Source organism: Staurois parvus, unplaced genomic scaffold (genome assembly GCF_062004578.1).
Source record: "Staurois parvus isolate SC_StPar_1 unplaced genomic scaffold, SC_StPar_1.0 ptg000604l, whole genome shotgun sequence".
Taxonomy (NCBI): Eukaryota; Metazoa; Chordata; class Amphibia; order Anura; family Ranidae; genus Staurois; species Staurois parvus.
In genome coordinates, this window is record NW_028318400.1 from 73716 (window position 1) to 94030 (window position 20315).

The window sequence follows — 20315 nt, forward strand, 5'->3', positions numbered from 1 at the left end:
AATGTACGCCACACGTTTCAAATATTTATTTGTAAAAAAAATTTGAAAACTATTTATCATTTTCCTTCCACTTCACAATTATGTGCCACTTTTTGTTGGTCTATCACACAAAATCCCCCAAAAATACATTTATGCTTTTGGGTATAACATGACAAAATATGGAAAATTTCAAGGGGTGTGAATACTTTTTCAAGGCACTGTAAATAAGCCCCTTAATGACAGTGAATGACAGCAGCAGACAAAACTGTGTATCCAATGTTTAGGCCCCTGCATCGCAATGTAACACCCACCAAACACCTTGCATTTATACTGAATCTGGTCAGCTCAGCTCAATAAACAGTCCTGGCTTGTGTGCAGGTTGCTTGGCGGCGGTCTGAAAATACCCGTGCTGTGGAGATGAAATCTTTAAAGGAAAAACTGAAAAAAAGTGATGTAACCCAACAACCAATCTGAAATTATCTTTCAATAGTTTTGTGTATTCTCCCCTGCTAGTGGTTAATGTAGATTGCCATTTTATGCTGCATATTTAAAATGACCAGAGGGGCTGATGATTGATGGAGTGAATTGGAGGGATTCAAAAGACTAGGCAACAGTCAAACATTAGTCTGTATTTTTTGTATAACTGGTGGTAGGTGGAAGTTTCTTTGGGTGTAGAGCATACAAAGTAGTTGGTGTATGACAAAGACCTCCACGAAAAGGTTCAGGCTTTGCCGAGTTACACTTTGGGGTTCTGGCAAACACCTCTGGTAAGAAGTAATGAGGTTGTCACGCTTCTGTGCACATCGATCTGACGCCAGGTTTTGCCTCATGTCTGAGTTTCTCAGGTTCCTGCCTATCTGCCCTGAACCTAGGTAATATTAAGCCTTTGCGCCTGTGCGTTAGTATTCGAGCAATGTATCTTCATTTGGAAGCTGGACCCCTCTGGTTCCTGTGGTGTTTGCCGCTGCTTGAGCATTCCCATATTTTTTGTGTTGGTTTATTCTGTCTTTGTTCTCAGTCTTTTCCCTTTGGCTGTGCAGTTATATTCCCTTTGGTTTATGTCCGTCAATCCCCTCAGTTCCTGTTGCTGTGTGTGTCCTCAGCATTTGCTGTAGTAGGTTACTGTAGTTTTTGGTATCCTCTGAGTGCTCTGTGTCCTTTCAGAGTGCTATTTGGTTGCACTTTGCCCGCACGGGTGTGTTAGAGAGCTGCAAACTGGGGGCTGTCATGCAGCACAACATCCACACCTACAGTGGCTCTGGTAAAGACCGAGTGGCTCCTCAGATCCTGAGACACACCACCATTTGCGTGTGGTCACACTGCTCTTGCATCTGCGAGGACCGATACCCAGGTAAACTTGTTTCCACTAGCCTGCTAGATCTTGAGTTTACAGTCCCAGGTGGTCTCATGCCCTGATCATATTAGAGGTGACAGGCTTCCAAAGCAAAGTGCAAACGTAGAGGGGATAGAAGCACTCATGTTCATGTTCAGCTTTAAAGTAGTGCTAGCTTGGGTTGGGAATGTACCTGAATTGCTCCCTGTTGAAGGAATATAAACAGGAAAACTAGCCCTGCTGTAAGAGGATGCCTTGAGAAGCATGTAAGTGTGGACTTGGGTCTCTCCTGAAAGATTAACTATCTGTAACCTGTATAAAGTATATGTGCCCTCAGTCTTTCCTGTGAAGCAACAGCTGATTCTGATGTATCAGTTGTCTTGTTATTTGCCTCAAGTAAAGATTCCACTTAGTTTATTATGGAACCCAGTTTGGACCGTCATTATATCTGCTGGGAGAAGTTTCCCTTGAACTACAGCCTGTGCTTAATAATGGGACTATATGCTGGGTATCCAAGGCTGGGCTTTGCCTAGAATTCCCAAAGGGGTGATATCTTGCTTAGAGAACTCTGGGGAGCAAAGGGACTACAGTAATGCAACATTGTCTGCCCCAAGCCAAAGATAAAGAAATTAAATCCTTGTGTGGTCCCTCTACATTTGACAATATCATCAGGTACTGTAAATATGTTTACTGAAAACAAAGACATAACAAAGACAGCATTTTGAATTTTTAAATACATTTTTATAATAAGGACAACTTGGAAACACAACTTGGGTTAAGATCAGGGGACATTTTCAACCATCCTTCAAATGTATAACTTTAATAAACTAAGGTATTCTGCCCCCAATAGGTTCAGAAGTGGCCATAATTATAAGTTAGCTTACCATGTGTTACCCTTAGGGTCTCGCTTTCCAAATGCACTGTATGAGCCATCATCACGCTTATATGTGAGCTGTCGCTGATGCCCTGAATGTAAGTACAGAAGATTTACAAATTATGTTCAATTTAAAGAGATGCTCTGAGTAACAAGTAATCTTATTTACTGAAAAGTTAATGTAGAAAACATTGTAACTCAGAAATGAAATATTAGTTTCATTATTAGCCAGCATTTGAATTTGACAAAAGGTTCAAATCCTTGTGGTAATGGAATACTCTATTCACATGATTCTGTGTCTTCCCCCTAAGCTTTCAAAATACAGTGCTCAGCATGAATGAGTACACCCCTTTTGAAAAGTAAGATTTTAATCAATATCTCAATGAGCACAAGAACAATTTCCCAAATTTTGACAAAACTGAGTTTCATGGAACATTTGTTTAGCTCATTACATGAAAGTATGGCTAATAATATAAATTAGATTACAAAATCTTCAGTTTTACTCAAATTAGTTGATGCAAAAATGAATACACCCCACAACAGAAACTACTACATCTAGTATTTTGTATGACCTCCATGATTTTTAAGGACAGCATCAAGTCTTCTAGGCATGGAATGAACAAGTTGTTGACATATTACAACATCTATCTTTCTCCATTCTTCAACAACAACCTCCTTTAGAGCCTGGATTCTGGATGTGATGCTCTCCAGAATTCCCTAGAGGTGTGCGATTGGGTTCAGCTCAGGAGACATACTTGGCCACTGAATCACTTTCACCCTGTTCTTCATCAGAAATGCATCTGGGGCCTTAGATGTGTGTTTTGCATCATTGCCATGTTGGAAAATTGCACGATGACCAAGGGCATGGAGTGATGGTAGCATCTTCTCTTTCAATATAAATAAGTATATCTGTGAATTCATGATACCATCAAAGAAATGCAGCTCCCCGGCACCAGCAGCACTCCTGCAGCCCCACAGAAGGACACTGCCACCACCATGTTTCACTGTAGACATCATGCATTTTTCTTTGTACGCCTCACCTTTGCGACGCCATACAGTTTTGAAGCCATCAGTTCTAAAAACATTTATCTTGGTCTCATCACTCCAGAGTACAGTCCTAGTAGTCTTCTTTTTCAGCGTGGGCCCTGCAATATTCTAGCCTGGCTTTTTTGTGGATAGGCTTTAGGAGAGGCTTCCTTCGTGGACGACACCCTTGCATGCCATTCCTCTGCAGTATATGGCAAATTGTGTCACGGGAAAAAATCACCCCAGTGCTTTCTACTTCTTTACCTAACAGACGTGAACTTGCATGGCAATATTCTTCAGCCTTTCTCATTAGAAGATGTTCCTGTTGAGGTGTTTACTTCCGTGGATGGCCTGGATATCTCTGTGAGATGGTTGCAATTCCATCTTTGTTATATTTTTGTATCACTTTTGCTACAGTATTCTGACTGATAAGTAAAGCTTTGCTGATCTTTTTGTAGCCTTCACCTTTCTTGTGTAAAGAAATTATTTTTTTTCTCAGGCCTTGTGACATTTCTCTTCCATGTGGTGCCATTGCTGACAGCATGAAAAGGGGTTTTCTTTGTTAAGTAATAACTTTTATAAATAACTGTCTTCTGGACACTAGTTTAACAAGAATTCAACTACTAGTTAGTCTAATTATTCATTAAGTAGGATTTTGTTGTCTAAAATATAGCTTTGCTACTAAGACTTTCATTGGGGTGTATTTATGTTGCATGCTCTTGAATGAATTTGTTAGGAAAAATACTTTTTTGTGTGTGCAAGTAAACACATCTTGTTTGCAATCAATGGCCTGCATTTGTGGGAATATTTTGTAGTATAGTGTCCCATAGAAAATGTTAATTCTGAAAGGAAAGTAAAGGTTTTTTGATAAATCTGTTGGGGTGTACTTATTTATACTGAGCACTGTATATGGGGTAGCTTTGGGTATGGAAGAGAGATTGTGCTTTGAAAGGGGAATACACAGGATCAGTTTTGGTACTTCTCAGAAGATAAGGCAGCAACATTTATGGGGTTCTAGCATGCAAAATGTCAGCCAAGTGCAGAAGATGAAGGTGATTTAGCAAAAAAAAAGATACACAGAAATTAACTTGTGTAGCTAAAGTCAATTAATAATGATTGACTGCAATGTAAATTAAAGACTGTAATTCTTCACTTTTTAAAGTACTCTACCTCCTCCTTTACACAGCTGAAGTGGGAGCTCCACCATCTAAGCCTGCTCTTGTGCAGAAAAACACCCAACAATTCTGAACAATTCATAACTCCATTTGTGGTTAACTGTATGTGTTTTATGTTTCTTATACTATTATTGATTATTATTATTGCATTTGTTTGCTTGTTTGCGGAATAATACCGTAAACTTTTTTAAAATGCAATAATGAGGGCTTTATGTGATACCAGGACACAAACAGGAAAGGTGTGCAGTGACTTCCAGGAGCCTACCAGAAATAAATGTTTATTCCTTATGGTTTATCTGTACTTATAAAACTTGAATTTTGACTGGTTGCTGTTAGTCACTGCTCATTATTTTTCTTTGTACTATGTGGTACGGATAAACAGTAGCTCACCGCTGTCCAGGAAGTTGGTGGCTTTTTTCTTTATCTCATCAGTTAGCTGATGGGTCTTCTCCAGATACTGTAGAATGAAGATGTTTGGGGCAAAAAGGAGCATGTTCTGCTCTCCACACCCATATGGCATGGCTAGAAGGTGGTCTAGGTTCTGCATGGCTGTACCCATCAAGTCTCCTAAAAAAGGGAAAATGTTAATAAATGTTTATATTTGGTATTATTCATAATATCTCAGTATTTTATATCTGACTTGAAATATTAAAGTATAAGTAAAGTCAAAACTTTGTTTTAAAGGTTTGGACAGAGTGGAGATGGATTAGAGCAATGTATCTTCATTGGAAGCTGGACCTGATGGAAAATCCAAAATGTTATAGTTGTCACTAGAACAAGAGGTGAGGGGGAATCTTCTAACAGGAATTTGTTCTGGTAGCAGCTATCTAAGAAGTTAAGCAAAATCTCATCAACGGGGCACAGACATCAAAAATCAAATGAAAAGTTTGAACCCTTCCAACAAGTTTAAACCCTTCCCTAGTGAATACAAACATTAAAAAAATACTATACATTTAGTATTTTTGAGACATGTTACACAGACATTTAAAGCAATCACAGTATATTTTACCCAGTACAGAAATATAAGCTCTTTCAGACTCGTTCAGAATGTTCCTTGGAATCTTTAAAGAGTGTTTCTCTGTTTTTGAATCACCTGAATGTGAAAACATAAGATTGTTTCAGATAGCTATTGATCAATGTAGAACAGTATAAAGCATAGAAAGTAACTTAGAATGGGCCTCCATTCAACAAATATCAGTATTATGCGTTGTACTACCAATAAAAACTGTTTCACACAATTTAATAATAATTAAAATAAATGTTCACACAATATATTATAAAGAATTATATGCAGAAAAACTAATAAAATGAGGCTTAAGATGTAAATGAAAACCTGGCAAGGAGGCACACATGCAAACAGGTAAGTGGTTTAATTCCCTGCCGTGCCCTCCAATAAACACAATTTAACGCCAAAAGTAGTTTTTCAGACTTTTTGGGACAGGCCTACTGAGGAGCCTTTGGGTACAGCTGCATAAGAAAGAAATTGTCAAATTGTATTTTATATTTAACAGAAAATGTGTAATATAAATATTTGTAATAAAATAGTTTACATTATACCATCACGTGATTAATTTTATTTATAGAGAGAGAGAGAGAGAGAGAGAGAGAGAGAGAGAGAGAGAGATTGCTTGCCCAGGAAACTGTACAACTTCCTTAAAAAGTAACTTTATTTTGGTTTGAATAGAGTGGGGAAGGGTTAAGACCTCTTTCAATGTTGATAGATATAAGCCAGCATCTCAGTGGACTCAGACTTTGAAAATCTTTATTGGCTAGTCATGTACATGTATTTATGTAGCCAATAAAGATTTTCGATGTTTGAGTCCACCAAGTTTTATTATTATTATTATTATTATTATTATACAGGATTTATATAGTGCCAACAGTTTGCGCAGTGCTTTATGATATAAGGGAGACAGTGCAATTACAATACTTTTCAGTCAAAAAGGAATAGGAGGACGGCCCTTCTCATGGAGCTTACAATCTTAAGGAATCTAAACTTTAGAGCTTACAATCTAAAGTTGCTGGCTTATACAGTATCTATCAACATTAAAAGTATTGAGGAACTGCACATCCCAGCAACGAGCACCAGTTTTCAGCCTTGGATGGCATCACCAGCAACAGAGCTTGGGTATTGTATTCAGTGATTTTAAGACCTGTTCCACATGTTTATTGATTATAGAAGAAATAGAAGTAGAGAACCAAGGGAAGAGTTGGTCTTGGGTCAACTATGACTGTGTGTTGCAAAGTAACCTGTTCTTAGAGTGTTTTCTATTCTGATTGAATGTTCTAAAATGTATTTCCTTTTAAGATTGAATGTTCTTAAGAGTATTTTCTCTTAGGATTCAATGTTCTTAGGGAATTTTCTCTTCTAAACTAATTTTCATAAGGGTATTTTCTTTTAGGTTTGAATGATTCTAGGGTATCTTCTCTTAGGATTGAATGTTTCTCAGGTGTTTTCTCTTAGGATCGAGTGTTCTAATGCATGCACTTGTGTGCATTGTGCACATGCACTGGAGGAGTTATTACAATGCATCACAGTTTTTGATTTTTTTGATTTTTGTAAACTTTTTTCAATTACACCCCTTGAACTCTATGCACAGCAGCACATTGTAATGCATTATGTTATGATAAAATATATCAGCATCTTTTTATTGCAAAGCACATATGGCACTGCAGGTCATTTATTAACAGAATGCATAGAATTTTAGCATAGTTTTGGCAGTAGTAAATATCTTATCTTTATCTTAAATAACACAAATTCTGAAAGGGGAAGTGGTCTATTTTCTGAAATCAAGAGAAAATATAATGCACGACAGGCAAAAGTGTTGCAAAAAAAAATTAAGCATGATTATAAGCATGAATCAATCAATATGGTCAAGTGTACAATAAAACAAAAACCTTTGAGGTACAGGAGATAATCCTAATTTTTTCTTTGTCATTATTCCCCAGATGTGCTGGTTCACATATATGCAGATTGGATGTGGGTTGCACCGCATCCAATCTGCATGACATGTGATGTAACATTGCTTCCTATGGTGCCTGTTCACATATGTCCGGTGCACTGGCAGTGCAGATTCAGTGTGGACTGAAAAAGAGTGCTGTTCGATTTCTGAGCAGTGAAGTCTAGTTCAGGTGCCAATTACAAGCTATTGACTTCTATGGGAACTGTTTCAAACTCCACATGTGTGAACAAGATAACATCCTGACCTGAAACTGATGTAAAGCTGACCTGATCTGCTGAACAACTACTGTGTCAATTACAGGTGAAACCTGAACTTCAATCCCCACTGCACATGTTTAAATCGGCTCTAAGCCCTCACCTTCTCCATCTTGGATACAAATAAGTGAGCTGTGAGACTTTTCTTCCAGTACACCCCCAGGCTGAAATCATTAATAGACATGGAATACAGAACATTAGAGAAGAATCTAATCAAAATAGATAAATATAAAGACAATTGTCTTAATACAATACATAGCAAAACATATGAGGAGATGAAACACATGATGGCAACCTTATTATTAGAGTTGAATCAAAAGTAATACATTCACTTTCATATCTCATCAACAGATAGTAGCATTGAAAGACAACAAGTTGGGGTTGATTTACTAAAAGCAAAAAGGCTGTGCAAAGGAATTTCCCTTTAGCTTAGTGAATGAGGCAAACACTGTGCTGCCTTCCATCATCCAATGCAATGCATATCTATCTACCAAGACCCAAGTAGCCAGCTGAAAGAATGCACCAAGAGTCTTGCTAGCATTCAGTAGCCAAGGATATTCATCCAAGCCATCCACTCGAGGCTTCAAACAGGAGCATCTTCCACTTCACAAGTTGAGAGCCGAGCTTCCTGTGGATAGAGTCACCCAGAATTCCTTAAGATAAACAAGAGAGACTTCTCCATTTCAACCTCAAAGTGTTTACACATGCTTTGCCTCTCATGCAGGAGCGACATGATGCTTCAAGGACTGTTTCAGTTATCAAGACTGCATTGCCAAGATCATCCCAGTTTTCACCTGATGTCTTTGGACTTGTGTTTATACTTGTTTTTGCTTGCTCTCCCTCTCTTGTTCTTTTTATGTCCTAGGACATCTAGGTCATCCTTTATGGACTTATATTGGGTTACAACCTTATAACCTTACAATTTTAGGCAGGGTGTATTCTGCACCACTTTCATGTATATTTCTGTGCTCTAGTGAACTGCATTAGGTTATAATTTTTCACCATTTGGTGGTGGTTTTAGGACTTTGCAACTTGTTTACAAATGTGAAATTGGTTTCTCCCTCTGTCCACCACTAATGTTCAGTGCTAGTTAGTTTAGTCCTAGCTAAACCCTTTTCAAGCTCCCTCAGTCATTATCAGTTATTTGCAGAGACAGGGCTCAGGAAAGTCATTATAGATAAGGCAATGTCGGTCACTCTAAAAATACCCAATGTTCAACCAAGTGAAAATAAAATTAAAAAGTCCTTTCCAAGTTCTCCGTATATCCTAATGGAGTCTTCTTTAAGTCCACCAGTTCTTAGTGATCCTTTGATCTCCACTACTCCTCCGAGCAATGCGTCTTCTTCTACTCTTATTACCTCAAAATAAATAAACTAAACATAGTGCATTATCCTTAAACACAAATAAAAGTGCATCCAAGTGTTCACAAAAAACAGTGTCTCAGTGATCACATGCACATCCAATGATTGGGGTTCGTGCCCTTATCCAAGCTGAGTAGGAACTCGCTTGTGTAATCAACACTTCTCCATATGCTGTAAGTGCCACGCCATACGACAATAGTGATCATACATACTCCCTACCCAAATCTGTCCAACTATCTCCTAATCTATCCATCTTTAGACGTCCTTTAGACAGAAACCCTTCTCTTTAAAGAAGCTTACCCCGCTGCTTACTAATACACTGTGTCTTTACTTTCATCAGCTCATCTCCCACAGTAATTGCCTTTTGTATCACTTGACCCTCCAACCTAGAGGCTGGGATATAAACCTTTGCAAGAACATGTTAATGTTGCATGGCAACCAGAATCTATGTTTTAGTTTAAGACATGGATGGCAAAAATGATAGCTGTAAACAGATTGGTTGCAATGAAAGTTTTCTTAAACACATTTTTCATATATCATTTCCTACTATAGTGAATCTGGTACATGATTGTGTTAGCATTAATGGGATTTTGTGATTTTGTGACATGTTCCATCTTTGTTTTGCTGAGCTTACAATTCTGATTTGAAATCTCTAGTACCTGAATAGGATACACAGTATAAAGGAATGATCAGGAAACTGACCTGTATGAGTAATGGCTTAATAATCGTATCAGAACTGCCTTGGCTGGGAACAACCGGAATCTCATTTTGACACAATTCAAATGAGTTTATAGCTTCTGTCCTCACTGTGACATTTACCAATCCTGATTTGAAAGAAAGAGTTTGAAAATTAATGGGTGATAATAACTATAATAATTAGCATGATGAGTTTACATAAATAAAGAACAGATCATATCCTCTTTTAAAGAAAGCCCTGGTCATCTATGAGATAACTACTTTGCATTGAAGGTAGTAGAGTGTAGCCAGTAAATGAGTTTTGGTCAGGACAGATGACATTTGGGAAAACATGTAATACTGTCATGGTTGAAAGCCATTGGCACTCTGTATAGTCTCCATTCTCTCGGATTACTTTTCATGACCCAAAAATACATGTCAACTAAGTACTTTTCAGCCAAAAATGGTCCGTATGCAGATATATGAGCATAGGACTGCTGCAGAAATTATAAATTACAATACCTGCAGTGGTAAAAATAAATAATAATGGTTCTGTGTACTCTGTAGGTTAGGAGTGTCAAACTAGTGGTCTTCCAGCTGTTGCCAAACTACAAGTTCTATGAGGCATTGCAAGACTGGCAGTTACAAGCATGACTCCCAAAGGTAGAGGCATGATGGAACTTGTAGTTTTGCAACAGCTGGAGGGCCACCAGTTTGACACCCCTGCTGTAGGAGATGTGGTTCCTGTATTATGACTGAATTAAAAAAAAAATCCACAAACTAATTTTTCTTTTGCTTTTCAGCCCTATGCATCTTCATCATTGATAGCCACCACTTTTTAATGTATCTATGGAAGGAAATACATTTGACATATAAGAAACATTTGCTGGTTGGCTTGAATGAAGACAGACTGATGGATCACCCAGTTTTGTGGCTTTCATGTTCCATTTGAAGGTTTTACTCTCCTCTGCACAAAGACAGCTGGTATATGGACTGTCTACACGTGTCCTCTGCTGTAATTCTTGAGAAGGTAGAAGGGTGGTTTGTATCTGTCAAAGTAAAAAATGAGCCATGGGTTAAGAATGCATTTTTATCAAAACCAGGAACCCCTCTTCCAACACCTCTAATCTCCATCACAAAGCAAATTCTTCCAGTGATACAAAATACAAAAATTAAAAAAAAAGCCACTTTCTTTGCAAGTACACTGTGAACTAGACTACCCATATGTGTTCTGTATACTCCCTTACGATAAATAGTAATAGAGATACACTATATTGTGAAAAGCATTGGGGCACCCCTCCAAATCATTGGATTCGGGTATTCCAATCACTCCATGGCCACAGGTGTATAAAATCAAGCACCTAGGCATGCAGACTGCTTCTACAAACATTTGTGAAAGAATGGGTCACTCTCAGGACCTCAGTGAATTCAAGCGTGGTGCCGTGATAGATTGCCAACTGTGAGATAAGTCCATCCCTTAAAATTTCTTGCTACTAAATATTCTACAGTCAACTGACAGGGGTATTATAAAAAGTGGAAGTGACTTGGAACAACAGCAACTCAGCCACAAAGTGGTAGGCCACATAAAATGACAGAGCAGGGTCAGCACATTCTGAAGCGCACAGTGCGCAGAAGTCACCAATTGTCTGCAGTCAATAGCTAAACACCTCCAACTCTGTATGGCCTTCAGATTAGCACAACAACAGTGCATAGAGAGCTTCATAGAATGGGTTTCCATGGCCGAGTAGCTGCATCCAAGCCTTACATCACCAAGTGCAATGCAAAGCTTTGGAAGAAGTGATGTAAAGCACGCCGCCACTGGATTCTAGAGCAGCGGAGATGTGTTCTCTGAAGTGACGAATCACACTTCTCTGTCTAGCAATCCGAAGGACGTGTCTGGGTTTGGCGGTTGCCAGGAGAAAGGTACTTGCCTGACTGCATTGTGCCAAGTGTAAAGTTGGGTGGAGGAGGGGCTTATGATGTGGGGTTGTTTTTCAGGGGTTGGGCTTGGCACCTTAGTTCCAGTGAACGGAACTCTTAAGGTGGCAGCATACCAAGACATTTTGGACAGTTTCATGCTCCCAACTTTGTGGGAACAGTTTGGGGATGGCCCCTTCCTGACTGCACATCAGTGCACAAAGCAAGGTCTATAAAGACATGGATGAATGAGTTTGGGGTGGAAGAACTTGACTTGCCTGAGTCCTGACCTCAACCCAGTAGAACACCTTTGTGATGAATTAGAGTGGAGACTGAGAGCCAGGCCTTCTCATCCGACATCAGTGCCTGACCTCACAAATGGTCAAACATTCCCATAGACACACTCCAAAACTTTTGGACAGCCTTCCCAGAAGAGTTGAAGCTGTTATAGCTGCAAAGGGTGGGACAACTCAATATTGAACCCTACGGACTAAGACAAGGATGCCATTAAAATTCATGTGCATGTATATAGTTTATGTGACTATAGGAATTCACTTCTGGTTCTGTCATTCATATATCTTATTTTCCTATTTTCACCTGACTTATTTAATGAACTAATATCATTCACATTTAATTATACCAAGCAGGATAATTATGCTCCCTAGTGCCATACCTCAACAATATTGTAAACATTGCAGTTACCTTTATACATTGCTTCAAATAGTTGAACACGGTGGCTTTAAGGATAAAAGTTTCTCCTCTCACTACAGAGTATGGGAGGGTGAGATCCACAAAGAATGGCTGGAAAACCCTAAGAGATGCTGGAGCAGACAGGCCAAATCCACTGGGGCCCATACAAAGAGCCCCGGCATTCCAGTCTGTGATGGTGTCTGGTGCACGGTGAAGAAATTCTGCATTACCACTGTCCCTAAAAATACATCAGAAACAGGCTATTTTACCAGACAGAGCTATTTACATACATACACATATATATATATATATATATACTAATATACAGAATGGGATATATGAAATAAACAAGACTATGCTATGAAACCTTTTGGTATATGTTTTGGGCTCACGGTGGTGCAAAAGCAAAAGATCGTACTCATTATTGGCATAGCTGTACAGGAAACCATACACATTAGAGACACAGAGTCCAGTAGAAGGAACCACAGAGTATAGTGGGAGACTGGAACTTAAAGTATAACTAACTTTGGATGGAGTGGAAATGGATCAGAACAGCTGTCACGATTCTATTACTGTCTGTGCCACTGTTAGTGAAATTCACCCTCCTGCTTTTTCCTGTTTACCATTATTACCAAAAATGAAAGTGAAGGAAACAATTTTGGGTTGTCACCAGAATAGGAATAGAGGGAAATATTTAATTGGAAACACTAGTGACTCAGGTGATAATCAGGGATTCTCTCACTTTATAGGAAGTATCTTAAAGTAGAACAATGTCTATGGGAGACTGTCCCTCGAAGACGTTGTTTCTGCCTAAACATGTAGGGCATGGCTTGTAGATGACGTCATCATGTACGAGTGCTGCTAGGAGCCAATGTTTTTTCATAAGCTATCAGCCTGGTATTTTGTTTGCTCTAAATGCTGTATATTTGCAACAAATCTGCATGATTTTAACCATGATAATTCTTCTGGATCAAATAAAAGGCATTCATTTTAAAAATACTACACTATGGAAGTATATGTTTTTTCTCTTGTGCCTATCTCAGCAAGCGGAGGTGCAGTGTTTGATCCTATGCTTGGAGCCATTGAAAAAGCAAACCACTTAAGCGAATTTGACTTTTATAACTTTATGGTGCACCAAATCTGCTAAGAGACGTCTGTTGTTGGTGATACACGGTGATGGAGTTCTTTCAAGTCTAAAGGTGCACTATGGATGAGCTGTGTTTCTATCTACACAAGTTCTTTTTGTTAAGTGATTACATTTGCACATTCACCTGGGATTAAATAGTTTATGTTGATTATTTATCTACACATGGGAGTTGATTTACTAAAGGCAAACAGACTGTGCACTTTTCAAAGTGTTGTTGCTCCAGAACTTAGTAAATGAGGTAAAGCTTCACTTTGCAAAGACTACCCAATTATATGCAAGGAAAAAAAAAAAAAACAGCATTTTTGCTTGCATGTAATCAGATTGTGGAAGTCAGTAGAGCTTCCCCTCATTTGCTAAGCTCTGGAGAACCTGCACTTTGCAAAGTGCACAGTCTATTTGCCTTTAGTTAATAAACTACATGGACTGCTATGGAATTTCATGTATAATTTTCTGTTTGTGATTTATTTGTTTCTGCTTTTTTATTATTTTAATGGTTTAATTGGTTTAACAATTGCATAGCGGCTGCTTGTAAACTCATTGGATTGTCTTTGACCCAGCGCAGATTTATTTTGATTTGATTTGTTCAATTAATAAACCCTAGAAGCTGATTGGTTACTATGCACAGCTGCACCACATTCTGGGTACACCAGTTTTAGTAAATCCCCCCCCCCATAGTGTCTATGTAAAAAAGTGAATAGACTAGAAATAGTAAAAGATATGATGTTAGTCGGAACAATAATTGTGCACTCACAAGACAATTGTATTTTCGCTACTTTCTTACACTATGTGCTGCACAGACAGAACTGTACAGGCTATAGTGTATCTGTGGTTAATTTACTAATAAGAGTGGTTTGCTATGGGTACAGCAGCTAAGTGGTATGGTCAGGGCTGCTGTTACAAACCACAGGGCCCCATGCAGCTAACCTGACAGCCCTCCCCTAAAAAAAACAGTTTACTATGCTTCAGTTGTGAATGAACACAGTAATTGATTGGCACCAATCACTCATTGTGTTCATTCTGAAAAGAAATTTACTGGATCCTCCCCCCACTTTCCATCCTGAAGGATCCTATTGTGCGCCTTCAGCTGCCCATAGAAAGGAAAGGAGGGAAGCTCTGCAGGGGTGGGAGAACACAGGTGTGCCTGGGGAGCAGGGGTAAACATATGGTGTAAAGGGAGGGTGATGGGTGTGGCAGGGGGTTGGGCAATTACTGGAACCGATCCCTTGTATGGCTCTCTCTTTGCAGAAGCTGAAAGCCAGTGGGAGGGAGAGGAGAAAAAGCCAGATTTCAGCTCTCTTCTGCAGAGACACACACAGGGGATTGGTTCCAGTAATCCCCCCCCCTTGCCATGCCGATCACCCTCCTTGACCACATCCAACTCACCCAGCTGACCCCCTGGTGGCCTGGGCCCCGTACAGCAGGACTGGTGGTACCCCCTTGCCCATGGCCCTGGGTATGATGCTTATAATAAAAATGTGACTTTTTGGGTCTATCTGGGATTTAGGGATTTTGCATGCAAATCTTGTAGAAACCAAATCACAGGAAGTGTGAAGTGGTGTAATTAAGAAAACTGTTACAAAACACAGTTAAAGTAAGAAAGGCATATTAGATGCAGGGGTGGCTGTATTACAGTGCAGATACTCATATATGCCTGCTGTGGTCATGGTTAGGAAGCACATACAATTTTATATAGCATGGCATCTAAACAGGTTTCTAATGATAAAACCCATATATACACTGGATTTTTGCTCTGATTGCATTGCATATAGGATCTTTTGGTATGTGACAGGATGAAAACACAAAGTACAATTGGGAGACAGGGACAGAACTTTGTTACCCTATAACAGGAAGTGCCTGAACAAGGATGATCCAAGTATTATTTAGATGAAAGCTATAGATTTCCAATGTTAAAAAATACTTTTGAAATGACTTTAACATGTTTCAGCTGACATGAATAGTTAGTTTAAAAATAATGTAATCCTTTTATTTTCTCTTTGCTGAATTTGTTAAAAAAAAATCATATTGATGGTCTAAAGTTCACTGCTTGAAACTGAATTAAGAACCTGACCCAACTGGAGCACAATTTTATTATGGACCAGCAAAGTTAAATTTCATTTTTTTAAATGGAGAGTGATAAATATTTTTACAATTTTGACATCTGCTTACCCCACAGTTATCATTCCCCATATCCATGTTTCTGGGAAATATGTTCGGGTCCTCTCTGTTTTGCTAGGAATGCTAGGCCTTATATGACTGTCATGTCCTGGTGTTTATAGAACAATAGAAAGGCAGATGTTGCATGGATATTTATGATATTGAGTCTTGTTTCTGATATTGATAATAACAATAATGCTGTTATGATAAAGCAATTTGTCCAGGGAAAATCTTCTTACCACCATAGGCGAAATCAACTTCAACACATTTAAATGGCTTCTTAATTTCAATATTTGTCATCATTTTTAGCTTCATTTTCTGAAAAGAAGAACATAAAATATTTGTTAGAAATTAAAGGTGATTAGTTACTATATATATATATATATATATATATATATATATATATATATATATATATACACAGTCAGGTCCATAAATATTGGGACATCAACACAATTCTAACATGTTTGGCTCTATACACCACCACAGTGGATTTGAAATGAAACAAACAAGATGTGCTTTAACTGCAGACTGTCAGCTTTAATTTGAGGGTATTTACATCCAAATCAGATGAACGGTGTAGGAATTACAACAGTTTGCATATGTGCTTCCCACTTGTTAAGGGACCAAAAGTAATGTGTATGTGTGTATATATAAATATATATGTATGTGTGTATATATAAATATATATATACAGTATATATATATATATATTGCCAAAAGTATTGGGATGCCTTTACACGCACATGAACTTTAATAGCATCCAAGTGTTAGTCCATATAGTTCAATATTGAGTTGGCCAACCTTTTGCAGCTATAACAGCTTCAATTATTCTGGGAAGGCTGTCCACTAGGAGTGTGTCTATGGGAATGTTTAACATTCTTCCAGAAATGAATTTGTGAGGTCAGGCACTGATGTCGGACAAGAAGGCCTGGCTCGCCGTCTCCTTTCGAATTCTTCCCAAAGGTGTTCTATCAGGTTGAGGTCAAGACTCTGTGCAGGCCAGTCAAGTTCCTCCACCCCAAACTCGCTCCATCCATGGACATTGCTTTGTGCATTGGTGGGCTGTCTTTTTCGAACAGGAAGGTGCCATCCCCAAACTGTTCCCACAAAATTTGGAGCATGAAATTGTCCAAAATATCTTGGTAACCTTAAAAGTTCCCTTCACTGGAACTAAGGGGCCAGGCCCAACCCCTGAAGAACAACCCCACACCATAAGCCCCCTTCCACCAAACTTTACACTTGGCACAATGCAGTCAGGATAGTACTGTTCTCCTGGCAACTGTCAAACCCAGAAACGTCCATCAGATTGTTAGACAGAGAAGCGTGATTGGTCACTCCAGAGAACACGTCTCCACTGCTCTAGAGTCCAGTGATGGCATGTTTTACAGCACGGCATCTGACGCTTTGCATTGCACTTGGTGATGTAAGGCTTGGATGCAGCTGCTCAGCCACAGAAACCAATTCCATGAAGCTCTCTATGCATTGTTGTTGTGCTAATCTGAAGGCCACATGAAGTTTGGAGGTCTTTAGCTATTGACAGTTGGCATCTTCTGTGCACTGTGCACTTCAGCATGCGGTGACCCCGGTCTGTCATTTTACGTGGCCTACCACTTTGTGGCTAAGTTACTGTTGTTCCCAGTTGCTTCCACTTTGTTATAATACCACTAACAGTTGACCGTGGAATATTTAGTAGCAAGGAAATTTCATGGATGGACTTATTGCACAGGTGACAACCTATCACGGTACCACGCTTGAATTCACTGAGCTCCTGAGAGCGACCCATTCTTTCACAAATGTTTGTGTAGCAGGAGAGATTAATCCTGTCTGATGGCTGTGATCTGCTGACTGGCCTCTCCTGTGTAACCTGATACTTGCCCTGACACAGACAAAGCAGTGAGGGATCTCAGCCCCCCTTCCCCTCTCAGACTGTAATAGAGAGAGAGAGCCAATTATTATATAATTATAAGAGCCATTAAAGGAGTCAATGACAAGGACTCTTTCAAGTAGGAAGTGTAGCTGCAAAGCATTGTGGATGATGGAGTCTTGAACAGAAACGGCCTTATAGGCTGATATGGAGATAGAATTACAAAAGAACTACGAAAGCCATCATGCTTGGAGAGAGCAGAGTGAAGGGATCCATCTTGGGGTCTCTCCTGAGGAGAGGAGATTGCATGTGGCAGGAGAGAGATTGGACCAGGCAAAGAAGTGCTTATGGGCAGTGCACTGCATGCTTGGTGATCTGCATCAGCCAAGCGAACATCCAAACTGAGAGAAATGGCTTACAGTACAGTGTCCATCCTGACAGTGTGAAGTTCTCATCGTCATTTCCAGGACGATCGTTTGGGCCTTAGTCACAGGATCTGGTGAGAGGGGTTTTGCCCACTGTCAGATGACAGGAACACTGCACACATACTGCATCATACCTTGCTCATATTCATCAGGCACTGGGTTGTGTAGATGGCCCTGCTGAACAGACACAGTATTCGCTTTGCTATACAAATACTGCCACAGGATTACAATTACACTTTAAGTGTTTAAGGAGTTTAAGTGAACCAATGAAAGTAGCTAGCTGAAGATCCCAAGATTCATTCTGTTACCAACAGACTGAAGTTACTGGTGCCATACGTGCACGTGCATGCGTAGTCAGGCCTCTATATTGCATGGTGTGTGGGGGAATAGCTTTACCTTGGAAAGTAGCTATTAAGCATCATTTGGGTACAATGTTTTTCTATTGGGCTTGTGGTGTCGGGGGGTTAGAAGGGAGAAGTCTGACACAACAGAGAGTCATTCTTCTGCTCTCCTTCTGCTTGGACATCATAGAGCCGAATTTATGTAGAGGAGTTAAATCCACTTTGAGGTTGCCATTTAAGTGTTTGCCTCTGCTCTTGGGGTTAATTCATGGTTGGAATCCCCTGAAAGCAGCCTGAGTATAAAAGTGAGTTATATTGCTTTCGGTCACAGTATTTGCTGTTCTCTTGATTCACCTAACATATACCTGTTAATGTTTATTACTTCCCATAGAGGTCTTACAGTAAAGTTGATCTCTGTGTTTTATTACAAAGTGTGTGCTTTTCATTGGTCCTTGCACTTACACTATTGCCAGGTGTGTCAGTTGGGGCTGAGACAGTTCTTGGGGTTGAGAGGCAGAGTGGCGGAGTGAACAAACTTAAGCAGCCCCTACGGGGGTATCGCTACATTTGTAGAAGCAGTCTGCATGCCTAGGTGCTTCATTTTATACACCTGTGGCCATGGAGGTGATTGGAACACCTGAATCCAATGACTTGGAGGGGTATCCTAATACTTTTGGCAATATAATGTGTGTGTGTGTATATATATATATATATATATATATATATATATATTTTTTTTTTTTTGTACACACATACACACTATATACTGTATATATTGCTTTTGTATATACTTTCTTTTAGTTCATTATGTTCCTTTTAGTTGATGTAGATAAAACAGTTCATACTGATAATTCCTGGCTGGTATGAGGGTACACTAGGGAGAGCTGTAACTGGTGTAAGGGTACACTGGTGGGTTTGAAGCTGATTTGGGGTACACTGGGGAGGTTTGTAGTTGGCTTGGGGGAACACTGGGGTGATTTGTAGCTGATATGGAGGTACAATGGGTGAATTTATAGCTGATAGGGGGCACTACAGGGGTCAGTCACTGATGGGGGAACTGTGTGATGAAGAGCACAGTCAGATGAAACTAATTGGCAAGGGAAGTGCTATGATTGTAAGGAAAAGCTATTAAACGGAGGCTGTGATTTGTGGGTGAAGGGGATTTTGATGCAGGATGACTGATTACTGCTTGGGGGTGCTATAACAGAAAGGGGAGCTCTGACGGTGATTGATTATGCAGGTGCTGAATATGAATTACATTTGTGCTAACTGCTAAACATGAAACACTTGGGTAGGTGAATACTTAGCCATTGAGAATGTTAATTATTGCAAACATATGAAAATGTTGCCGTTGTGCTGTTTTTTTTTGTCTGTACAAACCCAACTTGATCTCATCTTAATGATACATTAAAGATATACACAAACAGATAGTTTTCTACTGGTAATGTAATGATCTAAAAGACAAATTTTGAAAGCTAAACTATTGTGCAGTGCTCTGGACATGCTGAGGGCTGCACTTGAGGCCCCCTATAATCACTATAAATTGACAACCACTTTTGTGATTGATGTTGACTGATGAGACTGAGTGAAAGAGCACATTCCTGGCTACTTTTTAGATGAGCAAAGTCCTCCCTGATGGCCACTGGATGGTGCAGGCTTTGGCCTTTATCAGTTACTTGATTACTGTTCCTGGAGCAGGTCTGATAGAATGTAATCAAGCAACCTATGGACAAACTACAAAGCTAAGGTCCACACCAGCTCCGTTCCTGGAACACAAACATCTAAAGAGAACCATTACTGGCTTGTGAAAGCATCTGATCAAAGCAATCTGCTTTGGAGGCCGGAGGGGAGATTTGGGGTCTAATAGGCCCCAGATCTCTCCAAGGAGAGGATCTGTCACATCACAAGGGATACTGTGATAGCAATAAAGTTGATAAAAAATTTTTTTACATTTTTTTTTTATAAAATCAATATTAAAATATTAAAAACATTTTAAAGCTTTGCCGTCCCCTCGTGCTCATGGCCAAATGCAAACGCGCACGTAGGTCCCCCACACATATATAAACAGTGATCGCACCACACATGTGAGGTTTCACCACGAACGCCATAGCAAGAGCAATAATTCTTGGGGTAG

At 39.4% G+C, this 20315-nt stretch overlaps 1 protein-coding gene across 2 annotated transcripts in view; it reads right to left on the reverse strand.

Annotated features, from left to right (window-relative positions):
- Positions 1 to 20315, reverse strand: part of LOC149449760 (alpha-2-macroglobulin-like protein 1) — a 128671-nt gene that overhangs the window by 24933 nt on the left and 83423 nt on the right. For both annotated transcript variants that reach the window (XM_089692746.1, XM_089692747.1), the window contains exons 18-26: positions 15788 to 15866; positions 15561 to 15657; positions 12260 to 12485; positions 10563 to 10689; positions 9668 to 9789; positions 7708 to 7768; positions 5397 to 5480; positions 4778 to 4954; positions 2197 to 2278 (exon numbers count right to left, since the gene is read on the reverse strand). In XM_089692746.1, coding sequence (XP_089548872.1) covers positions 2197 to 2278; positions 4778 to 4954; positions 5397 to 5480; positions 7708 to 7768; positions 9668 to 9789; positions 10563 to 10689; positions 12260 to 12485; positions 15561 to 15657; positions 15788 to 15866 — 1055 coding nt within the window. The remainder of the gene's footprint in view (positions 1 to 2196; positions 2279 to 4777; positions 4955 to 5396; positions 5481 to 7707; positions 7769 to 9667; positions 9790 to 10562; positions 10690 to 12259; positions 12486 to 15560; positions 15658 to 15787; positions 15867 to 20315) is intronic.